Source organism: Dermacentor variabilis, chromosome 11, assembly GCF_050947875.1.
Source record: "Dermacentor variabilis isolate Ectoservices chromosome 11, ASM5094787v1, whole genome shotgun sequence".
NCBI classification, from domain to species: domain Eukaryota; kingdom Metazoa; phylum Arthropoda; class Arachnida; order Ixodida; family Ixodidae; genus Dermacentor; species Dermacentor variabilis.
The window spans coordinates 17828614-17854075 of record NC_134578.1 but is presented as its reverse complement, the minus strand read 5'-3'; the positions used below and the strand labels follow the sequence as shown (position 1 = coordinate 17854075).

The 25462-nt window shown below is 46.6% G+C and overlaps 2 protein-coding genes across 2 annotated transcripts in view; both read right to left on the bottom strand.

Annotated features, from left to right (window-relative positions):
* Positions 1-1921: 1921 nt before the first annotated feature.
* On the bottom strand, positions 1922-20072 carry LOC142564471 (prestin-like). Its single transcript, XM_075675483.1, has 6 exons — positions 19787-20072; positions 8590-8700; positions 7295-7407; positions 5053-5217; positions 3869-4024; positions 1922-2005 (listed from the first exon to the last, which is right to left on the bottom strand). The coding sequence occupies exons 1-6, from the start codon at positions 20070-20072 to the stop codon at positions 1922-1924; spliced, it is 915 nt and encodes a 304-aa protein (XP_075531598.1).
* A 2175-nt stretch (positions 20073-22247) lies between these two features.
* The window catches only part of LOC142564715 (venom metalloproteinase antarease-like TtrivMP_A), a 31929-nt gene continuing 28714 nt past the window's right edge, over positions 22248-25462 (bottom strand). The window contains exon 13 of the mRNA XM_075675850.1: positions 22248-22546. Within this exon, the coding sequence (XP_075531965.1) occupies positions 22343-22546 (204 nt within the window). The 3' untranslated portion in view covers positions 22248-22342. The remainder of the gene's footprint in view (positions 22547-25462) is intronic.

The following is a 25462-nucleotide window of genomic DNA, read 5'->3' as shown; positions in this document are numbered from 1 at the left end:
TCCAAAGGGCGTTTCTGATTTTTTTATTTATCAATACTCCTGGCCGACGGCCAACAGTATTGATAAATAAAATAGGTGTAAAGCTAGCTTTCTCGTGAGGAAGTTTGCCAGGCTAACGATAGCGCTGTAAGTTCGCTATCGGCGTGTGCGAGCACACTGCACTTATGACATGGGAAACGTAGATGTGGCTCTCTTGATGAAATCATGCGCAAGAGACAAAGCTCAGGATGTGTGCAGCTACCACTTCGCCTTCATTTGCACCTTCATTGGCGCCGCATTTAGTTGCGCAGTTTTGGAAAGCAGAGAATCGCACATTCAAATTAGGAAAAATATCCATTAAGAACCATGCTGTGGGAAAATAATGAACGCGTTAGGGTACGTCGGCGTTCTCTATCACAATAATGGAATTTCGGTTGTCCTGCATGACGTCACGGCTCAGAAAGCACAGGCATTCTGTCATCTAAGAGGCGGTTTCCACACGAGGCTGCGCTTCTGACTCACGGCCACACTGTTCCTCCTGCCAAGCATGCAGCCTTCTGATGAATATAGAATGGGGACGCATCGCATTCTGCACCGCATACACTTCCTATGAAATATGGTTTCCGAGCACATGTGGTGTGGTGTCAATGAGTCTGCTTGCGTATAAGCGTGTGAAGAACTGCGCATACAATGGAGAGTTTTAGCGTGTCCGGTATTCCGCTAAACGTAGGTAGTTTCGGTCGGAATACCGGGTGAGCGGCAGCGTAAACGAGAGTGGCTTGCATGGTGCAGCAACCTGGTGGCGCAGAGCTTAACCAGGCAAACACAGAGCTAATATTACACTTAACAACTGCGTTCTACTTCGCTGCTGGCGTAAACTTTCGGCAACGGCGTGATCGTGTTCACGATCATCCGCAATTACCCCTCGGCCGTAAACTTATGTCAGCAGAGAAGAATACACTTGGTAACTGCAGTAATAGCCTTGTTTTATCTGGTTGAGCTATGCACTACCAGGTGGCTGCACCGTACAGGCCACTCACGCTTGCGCCACCCTCATTCGATATTCCGCCCGATCTGCCTGCGTTTAGCGGAATACCGGACACACTAAAGCTTTCTCATGAGAGTCAACATCTCGCGTCGCTCGTGCAACTTCCACAGTTAACCAAGTTGAAGTGAGGTGGTGGACGGAGCTAGAGTGTTGCCTTCTGTAGTGCAAAATTTTACTCTGGGAATTAGCTCGCCCCTAAATGGATAGTTCTAGCCTCTCCGTAACTGTATTGCACCTTTTAATATACCCAAACACCGAAAATGTCGACGGCAGCGGCAGCACTGGTGGCGCCATCCTGTGGCGCTTATTTCTACCGCAACTTGCTAGAAGCACTTCTGTGCTGCGTCATTGCTTTCGCAGGAAGGGAAATAAAAGGAAATCCACTATACAATCATGATTGTTTCAGTCGGTGCATTTGCACCAGCAGATGGATATACTATGGTCCTTGTAGATATAATACTGAGCGTACTGCGTGTTGTAGTTGGTGTTATTTTCACCAGATGGTGCCTCCGGCACTGCTGCGCGTGTCCATGTCACCGTTATTCCGGTATTCCCTAAACTGTGATGCATTTACGGACAAGCTGCAATATTCCGTTGAGCTCGCTGCAAGCAAACAAATAAGCAGAAAATAAACAGGCAACCGATTCACGTGGCATTGTTTTACATTACAACATACAAAGCGCACGATATAATAGAAAAAAAAAACGTTGATGCAGAGTGTCTGCCGATGCCTACAGCGAATTTCCGCCAAATGTATTGCCTCAGTAAACAAAGAAAGGATGCGGTTGGTGCATGCTCATAGTTTTCTCGCACTATGTTTTCTGACGGAACAAAACGAATAGAGAAAGGGACGGCACAACGTCGACCCGCTCCGTTATTGATTCATGGAGATACTTACTCGTGCGCGATGTGATCAATGACGCTCATGTTGTAACCTTCGAGGTTTAGATGGTGTGACAACAGTGTGCCGAGAATGACCTGAAAAGGGAAATCATGTGTTTTTATAAATATTACCGTGTTTATAGAGCGTTACATGATCTGAAATTGTTTTTACAAATTGGACGGCGCATGTATACCGTGCCCTCAGCTTATGTATGCACTGATAATAAAAAGTACAGCGCTTCGTTTCGAAAGCGGCAGTTGCCGATACACCCCCATATGCCGCTACCATAAGACTCCAAATGATATATGTTTACAGCTTTATATCCATCAAAAAAGTACAGACATGACATTAGAAAGTTTTTAGCTTGTCCTAAACATCTTACCACTTACGGATTACCGGAACCCTCGACGGCAGTTGCATACAGTGGCCTAGAGTTAGCCTTCAGTAGCATACGGAAGCAAAACTGGTACCGACATCATGTGACGCTTTGTGCAACTACAATAGATTTTAATTATTCTTGTGTTGGGTGAATGTTGTCGTAGAACGAAAGTCATTAAAAGACTGCGAGTTAACAATCATGTTGCTGCAAACGCTTTACACCGGCAGTTAAGTAGAATATGAGAAGTCGCTGCAGCATTAGTTTTGCGCGCCCTGTGGTTAAATCTACGTTGCAAGATGTCGCTTCTAGCGTTGGTGTTGCAGTAAACCTCTCGGGTAGCACGGGGTTCCGCAAACAGTAATGCTTTTAAAAACAACCTAAAACTCTCTATTTTAATGATTCCATTTTTCTGTTATATGAAGTATAAAACCGTGAAATACCTAAAAATTAAATATTCCATGCGCTGAACCTGTTTTTGCAAACCAGTGGTATCACTCTTGATCATCTTGTCTTTTCTTTTTTTTTTGTATGCATGCGAACAACGTCATGCCTAGCCTTAATGCCACAAGTCGTGAGAAAATTTTGCTTTATGTCATAATGTCACGATCATGTCGAAAGAGACAGAACCGGTCTTTCGAAAACAACTTGTTACCGAATCTAAATATCTCGTGACTGTTTCCCGACTTTCTCAATTGCTAAATGGCATTGTTTTAGGTGCCAAAAGTGTGCGGTAGAGCTTCTCTAGCTTGGTAGATGTTTGCTACTGTATACGGGAGCTGCAAGAAGGGTAGTTCAACCAAAATGCGAATGATGGTTAGTATAGAGAATTGCCTAAGCTACTTCCTTGTTCTGTCTTCACAGGGCTTTTGGGCTTTGCAAAGTGATCATTTTTTTCAACGAAATACTCCTTTATAACTGCAGCAATCAGCCCTGAACATGCATGCATGCAGAGTAATGTTTCGTTCTATGTTTAGAAAAAATAGAATCAATTGCTTCAAAACATGGGCCTGTACTGGTAGATAAAGGTTAGTAATTAAAGCGGCTAGAACGTCTGATACTACAAGCAAGAATATCAGAGAAATCCGTGTACTAACCATAATTCCCATGGTAGCTTAACGATCGCAACGCCCTAGTTGGCTCTAGTGATTTTGCTAGTAAACCTTATACTCCAGGGGCGCTAAAGGTCACATCTAAACATGGCGGCCATGGCGTGTTTCCGGTTACGCAATCACTTTCAGCGGATGCAGCTTACAAATGCATAGCCTTAAAGATCCGTTTTTTTTTCTAATCAGAGACAACCGTCTCTAGAGCGTGGGTCCGGACATCATATATCACCGCCCTGTCAAATTCGCTGTATTTTTTGTCGTAGTTGATTCACGGGACAGTCACGCCCTCTCCGATTGGCTCAAACTACGCCGACGTGGCGGACTTCGGCAACATGGCGTTATATGACATCGCCTGGCATGGCAGAATCTGACAATTTTTCAAGTCAGGCTGCGGACCCTATTTATGAGCTTTCGAATGGTATGTCACAAAATCGAAGCTGCCGAGCTAGATGTTGTTAAGAGAGAAAACTCACAACAGCCATTTCGATGGGGAAGGGTATACCGATCTTCTTGAGCAGAAGTGGATCGACCAGTATCTTGATGAGAAGCATGATGACGAAGCTAGTTGCAGACAGCGCGAGTGTGGGTAGATGAGTCTCGGCTATGCGATGGAAGAAGTCGATGTAGCCCTAGAAAGCGAGCAATAAAAGCCTGTAAAGATTCGTCAGCTGAAAAACAAATTGCAAGAAACCTTCTTTCTATAGTGGATGTCGCGTACCAACATGTTAAAACAGTTCAGCATGTATTTACACTAAAATGTGTGACGAATATGCTTTACAATATTCTACATGCCTATTTATTTCGAATATGCTCAAGATCAGAAGGCAACTACACGGAGGAGTGGTGAAATCAAATTAAATAGACGTCTTGAATGTTAACGAGAAATATGGGACACGACATTTTGAATTTGTTTTTTGCCTCTATCGCGTCTTTCTTCTGTTTATGCCACTGTGCGACCTTTCAGTTGGTAGTCGGTGTCTGTGCTGTTCTCGTTCCTTCTTGTGTGCGAGTTTGCGGCCCTGTTTTCCAGTTGGACTGGGTCTGCCGTACTTCTTTAATGGGGTTAGCAGTGTTCGAGAACTTAATCCAGTTTGCGATCTGTCTGTCTGTCTGTCTGTCTGTCTGTCTGTCTGTCTGTCTGTCTGTCTGTCTGTCTGTCTGTCTGTCTGTCTGTCTGTCTGTCTGTCTGTCTGTCTGTCTGTCTGTCTGTCTGTCTGTCTGTCTGTCTGTCTGTCTGTCTGTGCCACTAATCAATGAACCTCTTTCGCATCAACTGGAATCACTGAGTATGTGACGCTGGGTGTGTGCTTTCGACGCGAAGTTGGCTCAGTGGGTATGGGTCACTGGTTATGCGCCGCTCTTCAATGGCGAATAAAGAATACTTTAAATTTTATCCACTGCTAGGCGGAATCCAACCGGTGCCATCTGTATTCAAACACGCGCCATGCGCAAACTTCGCAGCGGCGTCGCCAGATGGCGCAGCATGTTCAAAGAGAAGCGCGAGAGAGGAGCCCCGCTTCTATACACGCCTCATACATGACGTGTTTCGGCGTTTTCGCAATACGCTGCATCGCTACCTGGCTTAATTTCTAATCGCAACAACGTCGACAGTCGTATCAAGAAGTTTCTGCCGAAATCTTTTTTTTTCATGTCGCACCTTGATGAGATGGAATGGGCCAGAGTAGACGGTGACGTTGATGCCGAACAGTCCTGGCAGCTGGCTGGAGCCTATGTGCACCGAGACGCCGGCTGTGAAACCGCTAACGAGCTGCTCGGAGAGGAAGACGCTCAGGCTGCCCAGCCGAAGCATGCCGAACAGTAACTGAGTAATGAAAAGCACAAGCGGAAGCCACATAACATAACCTTCCTCGAAATAGCCGTCAATCCTTATCGAAATAACCGTGGTGCATTAGAAACATACTAATACATTTCGTCGAAATGTTCACCCTGCAGAGGCGAAAGGTCTCCGATAATGGGAGTTCAGATTCCTAAGAACCGCTAGATCTAGCAAGCGTAATATGTTCTATGCCTTTTCCTTCACAACATGTTTCAAGCTTCAAATCTTTCTTATTCGTTTGAGAAAGTGGCTTAATTGGCAAGTTCTAGCATAATTACATCCAAACTATCACCTTTGCATCATTTGTATATTGCATGCTGGTACATTGTGTTACCACTTTTCCCATTCTCTTGTTCTCGTTTCCAGAGGGTCTTTATGTCCCCAATCACTTTTTCTCTGAAGAGTAACGTGTAGATGGACACCTACACGCAGGCCGAGTTCATTCACGAATTATAACTGTCGTTTAATTTCCTTATTCATATAGTTTCCTCGAAACACGGTTGAGACGTAACAGAAAAAAAAATGCCTTTAGCATGAAGATTTCAGTCACATGTGGCCACTCGTCGCGGTCGCAAATCGCAATTCCTTCCAGATATTTCAGTCATAGATAATTCGATATTTTATTAAAGGAACTGGAATATTAATTACGGATAAATTTGGAATTTAGTAATGATCTAACGGTCTTCTAATACAACAATGAACACTAATTATCGGTACTGAAATGGAGCACTACGTTGATGTTTCCGTCAAGCACGGTAATATATCTGAAAACAAGTGTTCTTGGGGCTGTATTCCGCAATAGAGGGACACAAGGTATTTCATTTCGTCAAAAAAGCATAGCATTCGTATTTAGGACTCCCTGAACATCTTTACCTGGCTGGCCACTTCTCGCAGAACAAGCAAACTTGTGTGGGATTCTGTGCGGAGGTGTCATCATCATCATCATCATCATATGCCTGATGACGATGGTGAAAATGCCTCCGCACAGAATCCCGCACAAATTTGCTTGTTCTGCTGGAAGCAACCATAAGATCCCGCACAAATGCCATACGGAGGCCACGTCAGGCAGGATTGTCGTGTTCGCAGTTAGGATCCTGCTGCTGTCGCTCTAAATTGGTTCAGAGCCTAAAGAACAGATGAAATATATTTTTTTCTGCTTGTGATCTCGTCCACCCGTCGAAGCACAGAAGACACAGTGGGCGAGAAATTGGCTCTTCCCTGCTCAGATACAAAGGAAAGTCGAATAGGTTAACCAGAGGTAGTTACGAGTGGCTACCTTGCACTGGCAGAAAGGCGTAAGGGGACAGAAGAAGGCAGGAGCAGCAGAGAGAGAGAGAGAGAGAGAGAAAACAAGGGTAGGAAAGGCAGGGAGGTCAACCAGAAGAGGATCCGGTTTGCTATCCTACACTGGCGGTGGGGGAAAAGGGAATATAAAGAGGAAAAAAGGGAGAGAGTAAGCACTGAGTGCGTGTGGGAGGGACATATTATACACAGGGACACTATAGACGGTCTCTTAATCCGGTACACTTCAAGTATTGCGCTAGTGCACGAATCGCTTTTCGTGCCGATGACGGGTGTGGCCACGGTCCGAGTATCTTTGAAAAAGACATTACCAAAACTCCCATGTGCAGTCGTGACCCGGCTGTACCTGATAAAGGCCCACGAGAAACGATAATGTCGTGGCAATTTTAGCTTCGGTGTACTCGTTCTTGTTTTCTTCGCCGAGGTTGCCAGTCATGATTGATTTGTTTGGCAGGAGCAAAGCACAAGTAAAGCGCGTGCACATAGATCAAGCGGCAGCAGAGAACAATCCTAAAGTCTAACATGTAGGCCCGTAGACTTTGAGAACTGCAGCAGCGTAGGTATAGATTTCTCCACGGAGTTACTTTGGGGACTCTGGCCTAAAACTTCTTGTACTAGTAGTAACGTCTGTTAAGAAGAGTAATACGCGGAAGGGGAGGTGTCTGATCCAAACACACAATCTTGCAGTGGTGCTAACTGTAGTGTGCACTGAGAACGACATGACCAAAACTGCCCATGTGCAGTCGTGACCCGGCTGTACCTGATAAAGGCCCACGAGAAACGATAATGTCGTGGCAACTTCAGCTGCGGTGTACTCGTTCTTGTTTTCTTCGACGAGGTTGCCAGTCATGATTGAGACCACAGCAAAGGCTCCTAGAAGAGAGAAACAAGATGGCATTGTGTGGTAGGCCAGTTGGTTATTCATGATTCTGGGACGTTACCACAAGAAAACACGGGGCATGAAGAAAAGGACGACAACCACTTCGTTGTCCATTTCTTCAAGTTCCATGTTTTCTTGCGGTAACTTCCCAAAATCAAGCAACAAGAGTTAAAAAAATGATGCATTGATATCTTGACGGGGCAGGGAAAACAACTCAAACGACGATAGACAGAAAAAAGCATATGAAACGCGCTGACTCTCAACTGATTGTACCAAGAAACAGACATGCGTACAAAGGAAAAACTAATGGCGACAAACAGAAAGCGACACTGGACATGCTCAGGTCACAAGACAAGCTTCGAATGATGCATCGAAAATGAAAAAAAAAAGCTATCATGATTTATACAACTAATGGAATTCTTCCGCATGAAGAATCACTGACGATTGACATATATATTTACGTCTGTCACTAATTTTTCTATGTAAGCCCTCATAAATCTAATTAGTCTCGCTAGGTAGCTACCTCTAGATAGGGATAACATGGGAAATATTGCTATGTCTCAGCTAACTCTCTTGTCAGCTGGCTTGCGCGTTTGTATACGGATAGCTGTGTTTGCGGCAACGCTTTCCCAATTTTAAGAGGAAGGTATATATTGAGGCCAGCTCTGATAGCCCAGATTCAGGTGCATGCAGAATGCAGAAATACCCTCATAGACAACCGCTGGACCCATTTGGAGTAGAATTTGTAGCATTTTTGTTACAATGCTCACAAGCATTTTGGAGGGGTCGTACTTACAAGTTGGTGCTGTTTTATACAGCGGTATACAGCGCATAAATTTTGTATGCTTTTGATGTCTCAAAAGGTGCAGGTCACAGAATTGTGATATCACTTTTTTTTTTATTGCTAAGTCAGAGTTCTAAACTTGATTCTTCAGCTTCTATGCTTTTTTTTTAATTTTCGTGAAATTTCGTAAAAAAAGTAAAGAAAAGACTAAGGGCCTGAATAAAAAAGACTTCGATGGTCGATATATTCGCTTTTTTTTTGTTTGAATACAACAGACGTCATGAAAACCAGTGTAGTGGTTACCGAGAAAAATAATTTACTCTTTGTCATGTATTAAGATGGGAGCTCCTGAGATAAGCCTTAATCCTGGTCTTAGAAGTTTGCAGCTCACCTATAGAGGCGTGCCTGGAGGTGCCGAAAACTGCGTACATGAGCATGGGAAACAGTGACGTGTATAGACCGTAGATCGGTGACACCCCGGCCAGCAGGGAGTAGCCGAAACCTGGTAAAGAATGAACACGTAGGAAATATAGACTCTTAATCTCGTTTCCCAAGAGTTTCACTAAGTGAAACATTTTTTTTTTTGCAAATATGTTCCACTTAGTTGGAAAAGCCTTTGCAGAATGAGATTAGGACGTTTCACTTACTCAGTAAAACTTATGCAGAACGACAGTAAGAGTGATATACAGTATAACAGCGACAAGAAGCTCGACCGGGGGAAGAGCCGGCGCTGAAGAACATTTGATCCGCATAGGTTACTTGTTAGTAAATGGAACATTATTGCAAACATCTTCCACTTAGTTGGCGGAGCCTATGCGGAACGATATTACCATGTTCCACTTAGTAAAGCTTATGCGGAACGACAGGGAACGGTATGCAGTATAACAGCGGCAAGAAGCTCGACCGTAGGAACAGCCGATGCTGAAGAACAGTTGATCCGCAGAGGTTCCTTGTTAGTAAGCGAAACATTATTGACATACATTTCGCTTAGTTGGTGGACCTTTTGCGCAACGAGATTATGATGGTTCACTTATATAGTGCAACGTATGTTTAAACAGTGTAGTGCCGGTCACCGACCATGGGGAGCAGGAGCCATGTTCATTACACAAGCACGGGCAAGATTAAAAAAAAGGAAACAAAGCAACCTTGATTACGCATTGCGACTGTCTTATATTCAGTACAGCTATGCAAATGCATTCATTTCCCCTACCCTATGTATCGCGTTTGCAGACAGATTCTCACTCGCATCTTTCCAGTCAAATTAAGACATTAGGCTGTCCACAGTATTTGAAGACAGTCACACTTGCTTAACGAAACAGTGACAGCGCAAACCAAGTCAAGGATATAGGAAGCGCGACACAAAAGGCTCTGTCCTTGTCTTGGTTTGCCCTCTTTCGTAATGTACCAGTACGCCCAGTCTGCCCTCGTAGCATCAATCTATTTTCAAGTAGTATACGATGATTCATTGATCTGTTGTTTGTTCCCAAAGTCGACCTCCTACGTGTCGCCATCGGTCAAAAGGATGGTCCACATCCGCACCATGGTCATGAGTGGGGCTGGCATATATAGCACTACCATGGTCAAGTAGTGTACTCACACATATAAACCCCGTAAACATGGATGCAGGAAGAGCCGTCGCCGTAGCTCGAGTGGTGAGGGCATCGCACGCGTAATGAGGAGGATGCGGATGCGGCTCCCACCGGCGCAAGTAATTTTTCGTTTCTTTTTTTTTTGTACACTTTCATTTCCCTTTACCTGATAATTTCTACATTTCAATGAAAGCAACAACTAATTCCCCCTATGCTTTCCTGGCTTTATTATTCGTTAGCTTCATATTGTTGTCACCAACGATGATTGTGCAGAAACCATCGATGATAGTTATCAATGTAGGCGATATAGCCCGAACGCGCGAACGAAAGAAAGAAGGAACGAACGGTTTCCTTGTCAAGCACTCCACAGAGCTCCCGTACGACAGTCCCGCCTCTCCTCTTCCCCTCCCCACAACTCGGTCGCGTGAGATCACTTACCCTTTCCGTCGGCGCCTTTGTATTCATAGTCCGACCATCGACCACCAATCACCGACCGCCGTCAAGCAGGAAAACGGACGAAAGCGGCAAGGATAGCTATTCACTTTCCAGTTGGGCCCCTCGGCTCTCTTTCTCTTCAGCCGATGTGGACGAGAGAAATCTTAGCGTGTCTCTGTTCTTGTCACATGGTAGGGCTGAAGACAGCCTGTCGAGCTCACTCCGACAAGGTCGTACGTCGCGGCATTCACACGCCCCATAGCATTGAACGATAAAGTCACCCGATAAGTGTCCGCACAAATCAGCAGGCACGCACGGAGGCTATCGCTTCACTTTGACAGTCACCTTTCAGAGGCTTCCGCTAAAATTTCCATCGTTCGTCAACCACAGCGCACTTTTAACGACCTCCTTCCATTTTGTCCCTGGACGCCCGATGCAATGGAAACAATGAATTTATATTTGGTTTCTATATGCACGTCCTCACCAAGAACAGGAATTGAAAAAAAAAAAAAAAACGAGTGTGATGGATACCTGTGCGCCCCTCTAACGCATGTAAAACACTTAGTCTATTCGCTTATTGTTTCTGTGTTTTTTTTTCTTTTTTAAACTTACCTTGAAGGTTAGCAGGTTAAAATGGTCGCATTGCATGGCGATGTTTAGCATACGTGCTAACGAAACCGAACACTCGAACAGAAGAATATGTTGTATGGACTGGCTACCAAAAAATAATTTACTTAAGGTGTGTACACAGTCTAGTAGGCATGCGCTCGTATCTTGTGTGTGTCAACGTTATATAATGCACACGATTATATAAAGCATCTCATGTCATCTCTGCATAGTTATGTGAATTGCGCTCGTACATCGTCAATTGCACATGACTTTAACACATTTACATACTTTCAGCATCACACATCGTTACGTTAGACTTTGTTTACATGTAACTGCGGTCATGTTGCCTATTAGTTCAGGTAATGAAGTATAGTAAAGAGCGCCTCAACTCCAGCATTTATGTGAACTCGTGTATGTATAGTGCCCGGTTTCTGATATATACCTACCTACAAGTAGCATACGACGCCCACTGCCTCATATGTTGATGCGCTACGTGAACATTTTGGACAGCTGCCAGAGGCCATGCACTCCCTGTTGTTGCATCTACCTGCGCGTGTGATTCGCTATTTGAACCACGAACTCGTGGTTCTGGGAGAAGTTTCTTCGGCATTAATCAACACGCTTTGTTGCAATTAGAAACAGTCGCGTGTCGTTGCCTATGTAGCAACGGCAGTGAGACCTGTGTATTGCACAACATTGTGTGTGTGGCGTGCGGCATTCTTCTTTTTCTGTTTTTTTTTTTGGGGGGGGGCGTCCTTAAAGCTTTTGCATGTATACAAAACGGGCCTTTTCTTTCGTACGTTGCCGCCGCTCTCTCCTGCCCATGCCGCTCTCTTTCTAGGCAGACGTTATGTAACGATACCCTTTTCACAATTCCATTCATTCATTATCATCCGCCGTTCACGGTCGGCTGGTCTTGGTGACGACGTGGGCAAAGCAGTGTTCAAACCGCTGACGAAACGCGGAAATGGATGACATTGGAATACGATCGTTAACGTTGTACCGGCCCTGCTTGACGCAGCTGATGCATTCCGTCGCTGACCTCGACACCCGGAAACATTGTTGCCGTTGCCACGGCAACGCTATAGCTCCGGAGCGTCCGCACGACTAGTAGCGCGTCACAACGTTCTATAGCGGCGAATTATTGCGCACTAGCAGACGACGAACCCAGCGCAGCCGCTATAGGGGCGACTGAAAACGACCTCCTTTCCATTACGTCCTTTTCCCGTAATTTCCTCTAGCTCTCTATATCTTTTTTTTTATGATGGGGCATCAATATTCTCACGTGACTCTCTCACGCGACATCGCGCTCGCGAATTGAAATGGTCGTGGCGAAACGGCGCGTTTTGCACACATCGCCGCCCGCGCAACACGTGACTCTGCGGCTGCGCGTCCTTCCTTTTTCCGTGGCGCGATGTGGTCACGAAACAGGCCGGCTGGAATGCGACGTTGAAAAAGAAGTTTGAAGGATGCTTAAAGGCAACTCCGGTACTTTTTAACCATATTAGGATATTGTCATTATCAAAGGTATTGACGCTCCAGTCACCTGAAGAGTGGTTCAATTTGCTGAGAACTTCATCATTCACTTAAAATTCTAAATAGCCAATAAACGAGGTACCGAAACCGGAATGGGTCGCTGGTTCGTGTGACGTCATGATGAGCGCATGACGTCAGGTGCTACACTGTCATAATGCAAACACGCAGAACGCGTGCTAAACACGCAGTACACGTGGAGCGAACCTAATGATGTTTCCTGACGACGCAGGAAGCTTTTACAGAGTTTCCGAACTAGACAGTGGCGATTTAAGCGACGATTTCAGTGACAGTGGGGTGTAGACTCCGACGTCGCAAACACAGGGCGGCCAGTAGAAAGTCATGAGTCCGGAACGCAGCCAATTTTTAAAATTCACTTTCAGGAAAACTGAATCACTTGCAGCCCTATAGTTTGGCACAAATAATCAGAATGCAAAAGAGAACTTATATTCAAAATTTTATTAATATCAATGAACACCGACAAATCGTCGGAGTTGCCCTGAAGCTTCGCCTTTAAGAGTTGGGACGCGATAGCGTTCAACACTCCTTACTGTTTTTCATGCTTCCTGGCAACTGCAGCTTATGTAACCGTAACGTTTACCGGGCAACGTTGGCTGCGAACGCTATGCAAGAAGGCGAGCTTTCTGGTAGAAACGCGGCCTCTTGCGTGGGTCGATCTCCTGTTCTTGTTTCGCACTTTTAATATTTCACTAGGAAAAGAGCTAACATAAAGGACATGCGCTGTCGGTGTCTCTTTTTCATTACGTTTTGTTTTTGGGCTACCGTTCTCGAAATTCCGAGGAATAACTTCCTAAAGAATGAAAGACAAGGTGTGAGCAACTTCGGTGGTAGAGGAGTGGTTGCGTATGCGTGGTTCGGAATTTGATTCCACGTTTTTTTTTTTTTTTTTTTGTCGAGGCGATGTCCGACACTAGACGCCGGATTTCCTGCGACAGGGGCTCCTTAACGCTGTCGCGTTAATAATGCCGGGTTACTGTAGCCGTGTCGCACAATGTGGCCAACGTACTGCGGTCACCGCAGTAAACGGTAATGCTTAAAATTTTTATTGTTGCTGAGTGCAAGAAATGTGTTTTCTGAATTGTGTAAATAATAACTGTGCACTGCCAGCCACGTAGCCAAGGCTTACGCGGTATCGTGCGCAACTTTGCGAAATCGGCGCTTAAAGCCTTTATTCGTCACCCGGAACGACTGTAGAACGAAAGCCGTTTCAGAAATAATGGAAGTGATAGTCGCCTTAGAACCGTTGCGCATTTTTTTTATATTCGCAAACAGTTTGATGCACTCGTTAAGCGTATGTACAGCCCCTGTTTAACTGTCGTGTGGCGTTCCGCATGGATCCGTGCTGCGTCCGCTTCTGTTCATAGTGTATACTAATCATACTGACAGAGAAATTAGACTATATAGAAAATTGCGCAGAATACACTGACCAATGGAACAAATAGCCGAGCGCCTCTAGAAGGCTATTTACCTAATTAAAGGAATGATGCGTTTAATGGCACATATTTGTAACGGGAGGATGTTTAGGGACAGCTCGTTGTTTCACTGCGTAATTGCACAAAGAACAGAGTAATTAACCAGCACGTGAGTAGTGGTAGCGTAGGTTGGTTAATTATAAACCGATTCGTCTTCTACGAGTCGTCTCCAGCGGCACAGGCTGCACGTTTAAAAGCGGCGAAAATCGTGCGCAAGTTTGGCTTTTTTTTTTTTAAATACGACTAGCATTCTTAAGATCTAACGCGATGCGAAGTGTCCAGCTGTCTCCGGATCTAGCTGTTCTCCTTACACGCCAACATATGTCACTGGGTATGTGTCATTGTACATGTACCACATCCTCGACGCCAATTAACGTGGGTACGTGCGTGTTCTCATTGTCCGTAAAGAGTTGGCTTGCTAGCTCTGGTTAAGTACCGCTCTTCAATGACCCTCTTAGAGGCCTCTTTAGGTCACGGGACATGTCCCACTCAGCATGCGCCGCTCTTCCCAATAATTATCATAACACACAAAACATATCATCACCAATTACGCACAATTCCTAAATTGCATTGCTAATAGTATTAGTGTCGCCAGACATCTCCGAAATATGAATACACTGCTTTTCCTTCTTATTTGGTTGACTTCTTTTTAGTTCGGCGGGGATAACGTTTTCTCACACTTGCCCGAAGGCCCGAAAGAAGGGGAATTCGACGGCGTTCAACAGTGTCGATATAGCTTGATTGGCAGGTACCTTCAACTTGACTGCACCCTCTGCACCATGCTGTTACGGGAACGCGGCACATTCGTCCTCACTTCGACAGTGCAGCAGGCTCCCTATGTGGCACGCTGATTGGTTAGCCTCCCTGCAGGAGCCAGGTTCGGCACAAGCGAACGTTTCTCCCGCACTCGCTCCACTGCGAGTGCAACTGCGCGATCCGATGTCGGGAGGCATGACTGAGCGCTAGTTAATTAGTGGCCCATGGCCGGCAATGTCTCCCGCTTTGGCCTAGCTAAGCGAGTTAGGAGTTCGACGGTCGCTTGGGCGATTGTCAGGAGACGTTAATGAATGCCTGCAAAACGCTTAATTGGTTTCGTTTGAACGATCCTTCTGGTGGGATGCTTTTCCTGGCGAAAAAGCATCCCACGTGTCCCCGGTGCACTTCGATCTCACTGCGAAGTACAAACACAATAATAATTAATTAGGTAACAACGAAAGGAAATACTCTCAGCATTCCTGATATGCGCATCGGTCGAAAAGGCTTAACCGCCGGCAACAGACGACAGCGTTCGTCCATCATGCACTGCGCTTTTGTTCTCGATTTAATTGCCGCGAGGTGCGCGGCAATATCAAGATATATCTCGCACGAGGTTAACTCGTGCGGCCTCTCTCGAGAACTCGCTAAAGACAGCTGGTATTAACCAAAAGCTTTTTCTGACCGTAGCCTCTCTGATGCAACGGTGTGACCACAGAGACCACGTTCCGATCATTGAGTTTCCTGTAAAAGGTAACGGAGCTGTGATCGCTCAGCTGCCATGCGAATTATGGGTGCTTTACGGATTTGCCTAATCTTCGTGCTTCTGTCTTCAAACGTTCATGAGGTGTTATTTCTTATGCTTTATATCTCTAAATTCCCAAGCAATCATAGCTTTCTAAACACATGAAAGCAAAAACTTTCTGCTCACAGGCATATAATCATTTCTAATAGTTGCATTCATCGCGTAGTAGTATGTTCAAGATAAACTCATTCGCGAAGTCAAGAAGCTGTTTTTGAAGCCAGAAGGGTGTAGCTCAAACCGGCATACTCACAGCAGAGTTCCCTCAGCTAATTTTTTGTAGCCAATCATGCCTCCGACCCCAACTCCTATTCGTGTGCGAAAAACGCGCCACGTGGACCTGGCGGCGAACTGTGCAGTGTTGGTTGCTCTATAAATCCCGTGGAGCCTTAATGGCAGGCGCCGCGCCGAGTCTATAGCGAAAACGAGAGGCATGTTGTTTGCGTTTTCTTGCTTCCAACAAGGGCTCGAAACTTCAGAACGATGTGCTTAAAATAAAAAAAAGAATATGTTGCCGAAATAGAACTGTACTCAAGGATAAACAATGCCTAAATCATAGGTATGCCTTCCACTTGTGGGGAAGACAAGCTGTGCGAAATGCCTTACGCACATTAGAATGGTTGAGTTTCATTGTTACGTCGCCTTCATTTTGTATGCGTAATGCATGTGACTCCTTTTCATATGTAAAAAATGCCAAGTCTACCTTTTCCAAGACACGTCCCCCCCTCCCTCCCTCTCTCTCTCTCTCTCTCTCTCTCTCTCTCTCTCTCTCTCGCTTTCTCTCTTTCTATCTCGCTCCTAAGGTCTTTCAATACTCGGTCCCCTCCCCCACACGGAATAGCGTACAGGCTACTACTATGCGCACGCCGGCATAAATCTCTGCGTTTCATTAAACACCTTTGTCTCTCTTTCCGGATCGCGCTGGAACTTTCGACAGCCTCGTTCGTACGGAGTCCATCGCTATAACCAAGCGGACCTATTGTCAACCGTCAAACTAACCGCCATCATCTATACGCGCTCGTATTTGTGTGCTACGCTCTGCAGATTTTCTGGTCTGTAAAGGTTGACACGCCACCACGTTCCCCCGTCAACACCCCCCCCCGCCCCCCCCCCCCCTCGTCGACGTCAGTCGAGCGTGGTCTGACGCAACGTAAACAGTCGTCCGTGTGGCACGAGCAGTGGGAGGTTGTCGGAGAGAGGCAGTCAGTCGAATCGGTCGGTATTGGGCAGTTCGAACGCTCAAGGCCGACCACAGCGCCGCTAATGCTGGCCGACAGAGATGAGCGGCGGAGACTTGGGCGCGCGAGCGGGAAGCTGGTGGCCTCGTGCACGAAGCGCTACAACGCAGTCCCGAATTGTCGCATTCGTCGATGGACTAAAACGGCTGAAACCTGCAGTGACAAGGTGATCGTGAAAAATAAAGTATGCGGCGGCCGCATTTCGATGGCAGTGAAAGGCAAAGACGCCCCTGTACCATGCACTGGGTGCAGGGTAAAGAACCCAGTGGTGGTGGAGTCTCTCACCATGGCGTGCCACATAACTCAGATTGTGGTTTTGGCGTGTAAAACCCCAGAATTTGATTGAAAAAAAATAAACTGAATGCATTCGAGCAGTCTCTCGCACAATTATATCACGTAGAGCCACCTGCAAACTTTTACTGCGACGGCAGGTAGAAGCTCGACGCTGGGTTTCCTACGTCCGTCTTCTGTACTTTCATTAAGGTAGGGACGAGGTCATATATGTATATATGTACACTTAAATTCATGGTCATAAGCACGGAGGTAGGAAATAGACTACGAGGGAGCGTTGCATCACGCAGGCAGCATTGGCAAGCGAACTCTCCGCCGAAGCGGTCCTCCCATGGCCCTTTCTCTCTCATAATGTTGGCCCAACACGTGACCGTGCTCGACGGACTAGGCCAAGCATGCTTGTCTTCCGGTAGGTTTTAATCGAGGCGCACTTGTTCGGGTGCCTTGCCAACCGTTCCGTGCGGGTTTTTCTCGATATGTTTGAGAAAGTTCGGTTGTTTATTGCAACGCACACATTTCGTCGAAATGTGCGAGCGTGGCAGCCACGTGTTGTTGCGGCGACCGTTGTCTTTATGAAGGAGTGTAGTGAGCACCGCGGCGCTGGAAGACACTAAAATTTGCCGTCACGTGGTCACTTGTCGGACCGATTCTCACTGGCATCAGTTTTACCACGTTACGACGCTCCCACCTAAGTTCTTATCTCATTCCTACACTGGCCACGTATACCACCTCACCCTCGTCCCGCTCCCTCGTCTTGGGAGCGGGCCGCGCTAACAAATACCCCGTTGCGCTGCGTTTATCTCATTAATTTATGCATGATTTGGCGCAATGCATGGACTTCGAGAGTGGCGGTGTCTGTGGGCGTTTCGGAGGACATACAACAGACAGCGTAGCGCAAAGGGCGAGAACGACGTGGCGCGTATCGCAAAGAACAAGTTTTTTTCTTACGATTGCGGTGGCCGCTGTGCGAGCCTGCTGCTGCAGAACTGAAAGAGTTGATAACCGAAGGAATCGCTCAAGCCTGCTTTTGTTTTAAACAAATTCAGACAGCGCTCACAAACACAGGCTCTGCATTAATAGGATAACGAATAGAGCTAGTTGGTAACGATTCGTAGCGAGCAGCACCACTTCTGCTAACTATGTGGCGACCGCTATGTGCCATAAGATATAGATTTTGTGACTTGCCACTGGTATGACCTGTGGTGATGAGGTTTCCCGCGCACTGATGAAGCAACCTCTCGTCTGAACTGTCGACAATATTTTTGCACGTTGTAGTCGGGGTGATAGCGAAGCAGGTCGTCAAGACACTTGAATAAGGGCAACCGCTGGCATTTCCGAAGGGTTGTGAGACGCCCGCAACTGTTGTCACACGTGTTCAAACGACTATACTGTAACGCTGCTTTCACTGTACGTTAGAATTCTCTGTACAAGCTCTGCGCTTACTTGACAAGTGTAGCCGAGCAACGTTCACTAACGAGAGAAGCAACGGAGAAATAATCCCAACGACTACTTGATCCTTCAAGCCAGCTATAATTGATCAGTCTAAGGCAACTTTTGCTTATGTAAACAAACTTTTTTGTTTAGATCTTATCCCACTCCTCTCAGTAACGCTTTAATTACCATTAGAGTAACAAAGCGAAGTAAATCGACCTCCGGGGGCACGTAAACAGGCGCCGTGTGGTAGCTAAGGCTGAAGACCGCACTTCCCGATGCAGTCAAGTTTGACCTCAGCTTCCCCTGGTGAAACATGTATCGTGTACTGCATTCACGAGTCGATACATCGGCATGAGAGCTCATAAAAGCACCGGTCTTACAGAAGTCTATGCCACGTATACCGCTGTCGCAGACTCTCAGGCAAGTATGCAACACGGACGTCGGTTAAAATGGTAGCCGTTGGGCTAGTTGGCATGTCAGTATTCGTCATTTACTTAACCTTATAACGCTCCCTAACAGACGTAGGACTGCAGAATTTAGATACTAGCTGCTGGTCGCGTTCTCGACTACAATATCGCGTTGTGAGTGTACCAATCGACTGGTGCACCTAGTTCAGAAAATTATGGCGCCGGGAGTGCAGGCAGGCCACAGCTCACTTTGGAAGTCTTGTAACAACGCGCGAACAGATAAAAATCCGTGAAGGAGGAAGTGGGGCTTGAGGTCGTCTTGGAGTACGCCACGTCACGTGGTTGTGTGGCAACCAGCCAAGAGCCACTGATTAATTACTCAGGCTTCCCCGCCTTATCTTCAGCCAGCACCATTCGGGCCGTGGCTTACACGCAGTTTCTGGTTACACACGTCAACGCTCGCTAAAATATGACTGCATGCCTCTTTGGAAACCAGCGCCCGCAACCCTTTCGGCAAGCTCACAACGCGCGTGCGTGCAGGCCCCAAAATACGTACTCCATCTTACCAACTCAATGCAGTGCAGTGCCGGCTAGGATTCGTGCCAATCAGCAGCGAGAGCAAACTGCGTGTTCCAGGGAAGGGAAGAGGGCTTACCCAGCGTTGGCTATTAACTTCCTTCCGTGAAGCTTGTCCATTTAGTAGGCGTCGTTGCGCCCATGGCGATCACAAACTTCTACTGAAGTATTCTGTAAGAGTGCGCTTAGTGGACATGTCCATTTCGTCTGCTGTTGAAGTTCTGATTGGCTGTTGCGCCTGGCTGCTGCGGCTCATCCAATCAGAACTTTAGCAGCAGACGAAATGGACATGTCCACTAGGTGGACCCTTACCGAATACCTCCGCAGGTTCTCATTTTTCGTTGGCTGACGAGGCCCATAACTTTGCATGCATTGGCTCAAGAGTTGGTGAGACGAAGTGTAGAGATTGAAAAAAAAAGAAGACCCACTCTGAGGCACGTGGAACACGGCCAGCGTGACGCCCGTGAGCAGGTCCGGAAGCAGGTCGTGCCTGACGTCGTAGTGGCGCAACCAGGTCGCGATGGGGAAGCATCCCAGTAGCCGCGTCCTGACGCCGCGCCGCTTCCACTTGCGTCCCAACGCGCGTCGAAGTCGCGGCACAATCTGACCCTTCGCGGTGGGCCTCTGCTGGGCGAACTCTGTGTCGAAACCGTCCTGGGTGAACCCGTGCCTGACCCGGGCCGCGGGGTATCCCGCCGGACCGCGAGCGGTCATGGCGCCGCCGCCGCCGGTAGCGGAACCCTGCAGCGAGCTCGTACTCCGAGAGGTCCAGCGTTGCCGTGGCTGCTAGGACGGAACGATGCGTACGGGCGACGAGCGGCTGCCCGCGTCATCGTTTGGGGCCACGGCGAACTGGAAGGGTTGCGGTGGGCGGAGACCATTACGGGTGGCGGGCCACTCGTTGATTTCTTTCCACGTGCCGTTGAGCATTTGTTGCGACACGCACTTCGGCTATCCCCTCTCTGTCGTTCACTTCCCCTCGCATATTTCGCGGTGGGCCACCGCGGTCGTCTTGAGTGATGCCTCCCCCCACACACCTACGGTGGAAGTGGGCGTCCTAACCGTTCTTTTGTTCTGATTCCACCTTCTCAGCTTATCGTGCACAAGCTAGGGAAGTGAAGGGGGAGGAGGAGGCATTGCTTCGAGGTGTGTAACGACGTCCTTACAGCGGGTCCGGATTCTGTGACTACTTCCACCCTCGCCTAGTTTTGCAGTTGCAACGTGAGGTTCCAGCTTTTGGACTGAACGCGGTAAAGCTGGAACATTTCCTTGCTAACCTTGCTGCGATGCAGTTGTTGGAATAAATACGGTGGAGAACGTCCGTGCCAAACGTTCGCTCCAAACATTAATGAAAATTCGCTGTGAATAGTATTTGGCGTATTGCAACGAAATTTATGGAGGGCGTTGGGCTTATCAACGTTGATGCGTGAGCATAGTGATGATGGGGAAGGGGGTAATTAGGTGCGGTGTGGAAAGCTAGCATGCTTATGTTATTTGTGCTTTGCAGCTCTGCGGTGTGTTCCACTGTGCGTCGTTTGATAATCATGAGACATAACTTAGATGAAACTTGGGAGGGATAGCATCGTAGGAGCAATCTGCCAGCGAACTTTTGTTCTTGCGGATGCTTTGTGGGCACCATCAAAGAAAATCAAAATTGCGATAAATACGGTTATTCTTGATGCTATCCGGTGTATCAAAACATTTGTGTTTGGGAAATGCCATGCTTAGAGAGAAGAATCTTTCGTGAGGAATAAATTGAGCAAGGGCGGAGGGGGCGAATGCTTACTTCTGAATACACTGCCCCCATGATCTGCCCGCCTTACTCTCTGTAGACGCAAACTGCGAAACCTGATCAGTGTTCACTGTAACGCCGTCGGATTAAGAAGTGGTGGATTGTTAACTAAAACGATAAAATTAACGCAGAGAAAGGATCGAGGCCTCTTACATGGCGCAGCATGCAATCATTCGCTGGCAAAAACGCGAAAGAAAGACAACTGAAAATAAAGGAAAGAAACCTTAGAATGGATTGTCAGCGCAAGTCTTCGAATGATGGTTAGTGAAGCGGTTACGTTGTCATCGCCGGCTTGAAAGCCTGCCAAATTGCGAAGAATTTCGGTCACCGGTTATGGTAACGCTGGCGAGAAAAGTGTCACAGAGTGGCGAGTTGAGTATAACCATAACAGCTTGTTGTTACTGCATCGAGTTGGGCTTCTTAATTATAACCATGCCATTGAAGAAGTACGATAGGGGCTATAGGACACGAGAACACGAGGACGCGTCAGCATATTGTTAAACTATAGGCCTCGCATTATACTGCATTGTTGCAATTTCAGCAGTTACCATGTGGCAATATGCGTATCGTGTTGTATACTCAGCTGCAGCTTACGGAGCTATTCTTGCTCTCGCTATGTGTAAAAAAATGACAATAGGATGACATGCGAACGCTATGTAACGTGCTTGGAAGCGTGTTGGAGCGCTTTGTTTGTTCTAAAGAACAGGGTAAGCCGCTCAGCTTTCTCGAGCACGAAACATCCTCAACTACTAGTCACCAGCTGTTTTCATTACGTGCGAAGGTTGAAGCTTGACTGATTTGGTAACGATGCAACTCGAAGGTTTCCAGAGCGCACTTATACTTAGGAATAGCTACAGTTTCACTCTCTTAGGTATCTTTCACTCTGCCTGTTCCTTTTTCTCAGTATGTATGCGCTGTGAACACCTTCAAGATGTTTTCATTGCCTTTTACATTGCATGCGGCATGTCTCATGTTCCATGCAGTTGCTTCGGGACGCACTGATATTCTAATTTGGCTTTCTTGCTATAAGGCACTCGCTATGTATTCGCCAAAGGCCAAGAGTATTCTGAAAAATCGGAATTCTTGCTATTATTGTCCATTTATTGTTCTCAGCTACCGTCTTTATTAATCGACGTGTTATGTGAATTCTCCTTTCCTGCCGAGTCTACGGTCGCGATCCCTTGCTCTGCATTCATGTCCTTCTTCGTGGATAGCGCACCTTCTGCCCAGATGGTGCTGTGGTGCTGCAGTCGCAGGGAGGACATCGTGGAGTGGTCATAACTGTGGGTATAGTGGGGGCTTTGGTCGAAGAGTTGACCGTGACGGGCTGGTATTTTTTAGTCGGTGGCGCCGCTGGCTCTTTCGGCTTCGCTACGCACATGCCTTGTATGCAAACCTGATAAAAAAAAAGAAGACAGAGAGGAATGAAGAGAGACATCATCGATACTGTCGTTCAGCAAAATTTCATTTCACTCGCAGAAATGCCAGATTACAGGGCGGGCACATTCGTGACGGATGTAATCCCGCAAGTGTATTCACGATCGTGTCCTACTCACACCATCACCGTCAGTCTTTCAATCATTTTACTCTTCCTGTAGCTGAGCAGGTTCGAAAGCAAGACATACAGTATGGTCCACTATTAAAGGGAACACCTAATTACTTTTCACTCCACCATAATAGTAAAGACAAGCTTCATGTGACGCTTTAAGTAGACGTATATTGAGGTGAAATCGCCACCAACGCCTTCGTGTCAAAGCATAGCTGTAATCGCGCCTGAAATACTAATTTTGCGGTGCCTTTAGCAGTAACTCCTGCTGTGCTTCAAGATGAGCTCTTCACTTTTTCTTTCAGTGCTACCAACTGAGGTCTTAAGTTTACGCCAGAAGTGAATAACGAAGAGTAAAGCAGGAACCCTGTTCTTGGTTGAAGTCACTTTATGTAAAAATTTCTGACGTCTTATAAAGCATACTTAAAAAATAATTTTAAAGTAGTCATCATAATTTTGTTGCACATTTGTCTTTAGTCATCTGAATGTTTCACTCACCGCACGCGCTGGAAACGATAGCATGCAATCAAGCGTGTCAGAAACCTGTCGGAAATCGCTGAATCACTAACGACATTCAGCTTTAATTGCAGGTACTCCACGAATGGTTTTCCGAGCTAAGCCGTGAGGCACGTAATGCCATTTATGTTGTCCGTGTGGCGCCCGGAATAACGCCCTGGAACTTGCCAGCACCAGGTTGCAAAGCATACCCAGCTTCGCCCGCATGTATCGTGGTTAAGCGCGGCCTGTCTTGGAGTGACACAGAAGAATACACATGTCTATTGTAATACGGTTCTACTGGGGAGTGATAAGTTGTGGGTTCGCACGTCTCATGCGTGATACCTGCCACGCCCTCTTACCTCTATATTTAAAAGCTAACGGCAACCAAACTTCGCCTTGGCTAAATTGGTAATGAATGAGTTGTATAGTATATTATACTGAAGAAATCTTGGCAAAGCTGCAGGTCTGGTAACTGTCGATCTTTCATTAGCAGACTTCTAAATAGCACCCAAGTAAACGGCGTGTGCAGCTGGCGGTGTACGGACTTGAAGTAAATCACAGCCCTCGTCCCCGAGATTTTTCACTGGGCCACTGGCGGTGACTAACTGCGCAGGTCATGCCGAGATAGAGAGAAGAACTTTATTGAATTAAAGAAAAACCACAGGGTCCTTCGACGGTACCCGGACGTTGGGGGGAGTACTCGGTTCAGGACACCGTGAGCCGAGACCACCCGTTGCACTCCCCTGACGAGACAGAGCTGGTCCCTCGAGCGTGCCAGATCATGAGCGCAAACACATAAAACACCACACAACAGTGGGAAGTTTCTCTGTCTAGCGTCGATTCCCGGGAGATTACACCGTGCAGTTCGAGTCAGGCGTCGCGTTCGATGAGTGGTATCGGGGAATTTTTTTTTTCGATTTCAGTATCGAGAACGTCTACTGCTGCGAGCCTTTCTGTGGTGTTCACTTGTATTACAAAGAAAAATTTGCCCTGGGGCTGTGCTATAACTACAATATCTGAAACTAGGCTTTTCATGTGGCCCGAAATTTTGTTCCAGTTCACTTCTGATAACACCCTGTGAGCGTATGTTGCCTATTTTTACGCCCCGGTCATATCTTTCTAATTTCCTTTTAGCACGAAAGGGATTTTATGCCGGGATCCACCAGATATCTGTCCCACATCTACACGTCACGCAATCTTCATCACGCTAATTTCCGGGCATCCCCGCGAGATGGCGCTAGTTTGCCGTTTTTCCAGTATAATAGCAAGAGCTTGGTGGCGCAACCCACCACCCCGTTCCGAAGGGGACGCTCATAACATCCATCCATCCATCCATCCATCCATCCATCCATCCATCCATCCATCCATCCATCCATCCACCCATCCATCCATCCATGAAAATGGAAAGGAAAAAAATCTGAAGGGAAAGTCTGCATGGGAACGCAAAGGGGAGTGCAATGTTATTTGAGGCCTGAGCTGGCGGCGTGAGTACAAAAACATACCAGAGCAAATGTACGACACAGGATGAGGCGCGTGAATGCAGCAAAAAAAAAAAGGAAAACAGAATTGACTCGGCACATTGTAATGGAATGCCAAGATATTCACCCAGCGAGACCTGTAGGAAGTGCCCATCTTCCAGAAGCGTTAGAATGGAAGATAGATTTACTGGTTGTCAGTCGAGATAAGTGAGACGGCTAGAGCATTGGTGGAAAAAAAAGTGCAGGGAAGGGATTGATAGAACCGGAGCCATATATGGTAAGGGTACGATATAGTGACATAGGTTTTAAATGAGAAAAGTCGAGATCAGAGAGGCAAACGGCTAGAAAGCGATAGATGGCGTAAAACCTGATTATATCAAGCAGACTAGGCGATTCTTTCACCCCATCCCGCTTCAGAAGAATGCAAATAAACAACATAATAATAATAATAATAATAATAATAATAATAATAATAATAATAATAAGAAGAAGAAGAAGAAGAAGAAGAAGAAGAAGAATCGTACGGCGTTGAGAACTCTGCTAAGGCACTGGCCGTGGGACGCTTTATTTTCATTTTATCCTAAATTTGTGTATAGGCCCTCTATAAATTTCTGTTAGCCTTTTGTTGCCTAGTGCTTCGTTTTGAATGTACGCCTTTGCCCCCTTTTCATATTTCATTAGATGCATTTTTCGAGTCATGTACGAACAACTCAAAGGGGGAGCGTTGGACAACGCCAACAGAAACTGTTGCTATCCACGTACCAGTTTGGAGGAACACCTCGGTGGGCAG

Bases quoted from the DNA above. Each gene is read 5' to 3' on its own strand.
- LOC142564471 (XM_075675483.1), bottom strand. From the start codon at position 20,072: ATGACCGCTCGCGGTCCGGCGGGATACCCCGCGGCCCGGGTCAGGCAC. The intron at 4,025-5,052 runs GTGCGACATGAA...CTCGCTTTCTAG, and splicing joins GCCCATTCCATCTCATCAAG to GGCTACATCGACTTCTTCCA. The intron at 2,006-3,868 runs GTGAGTTTTCTC...TTCCCTTTTCAG, and splicing joins TCCCCATCGAAATGGCTGTT to GTCATTCTCGGCACACTGTT.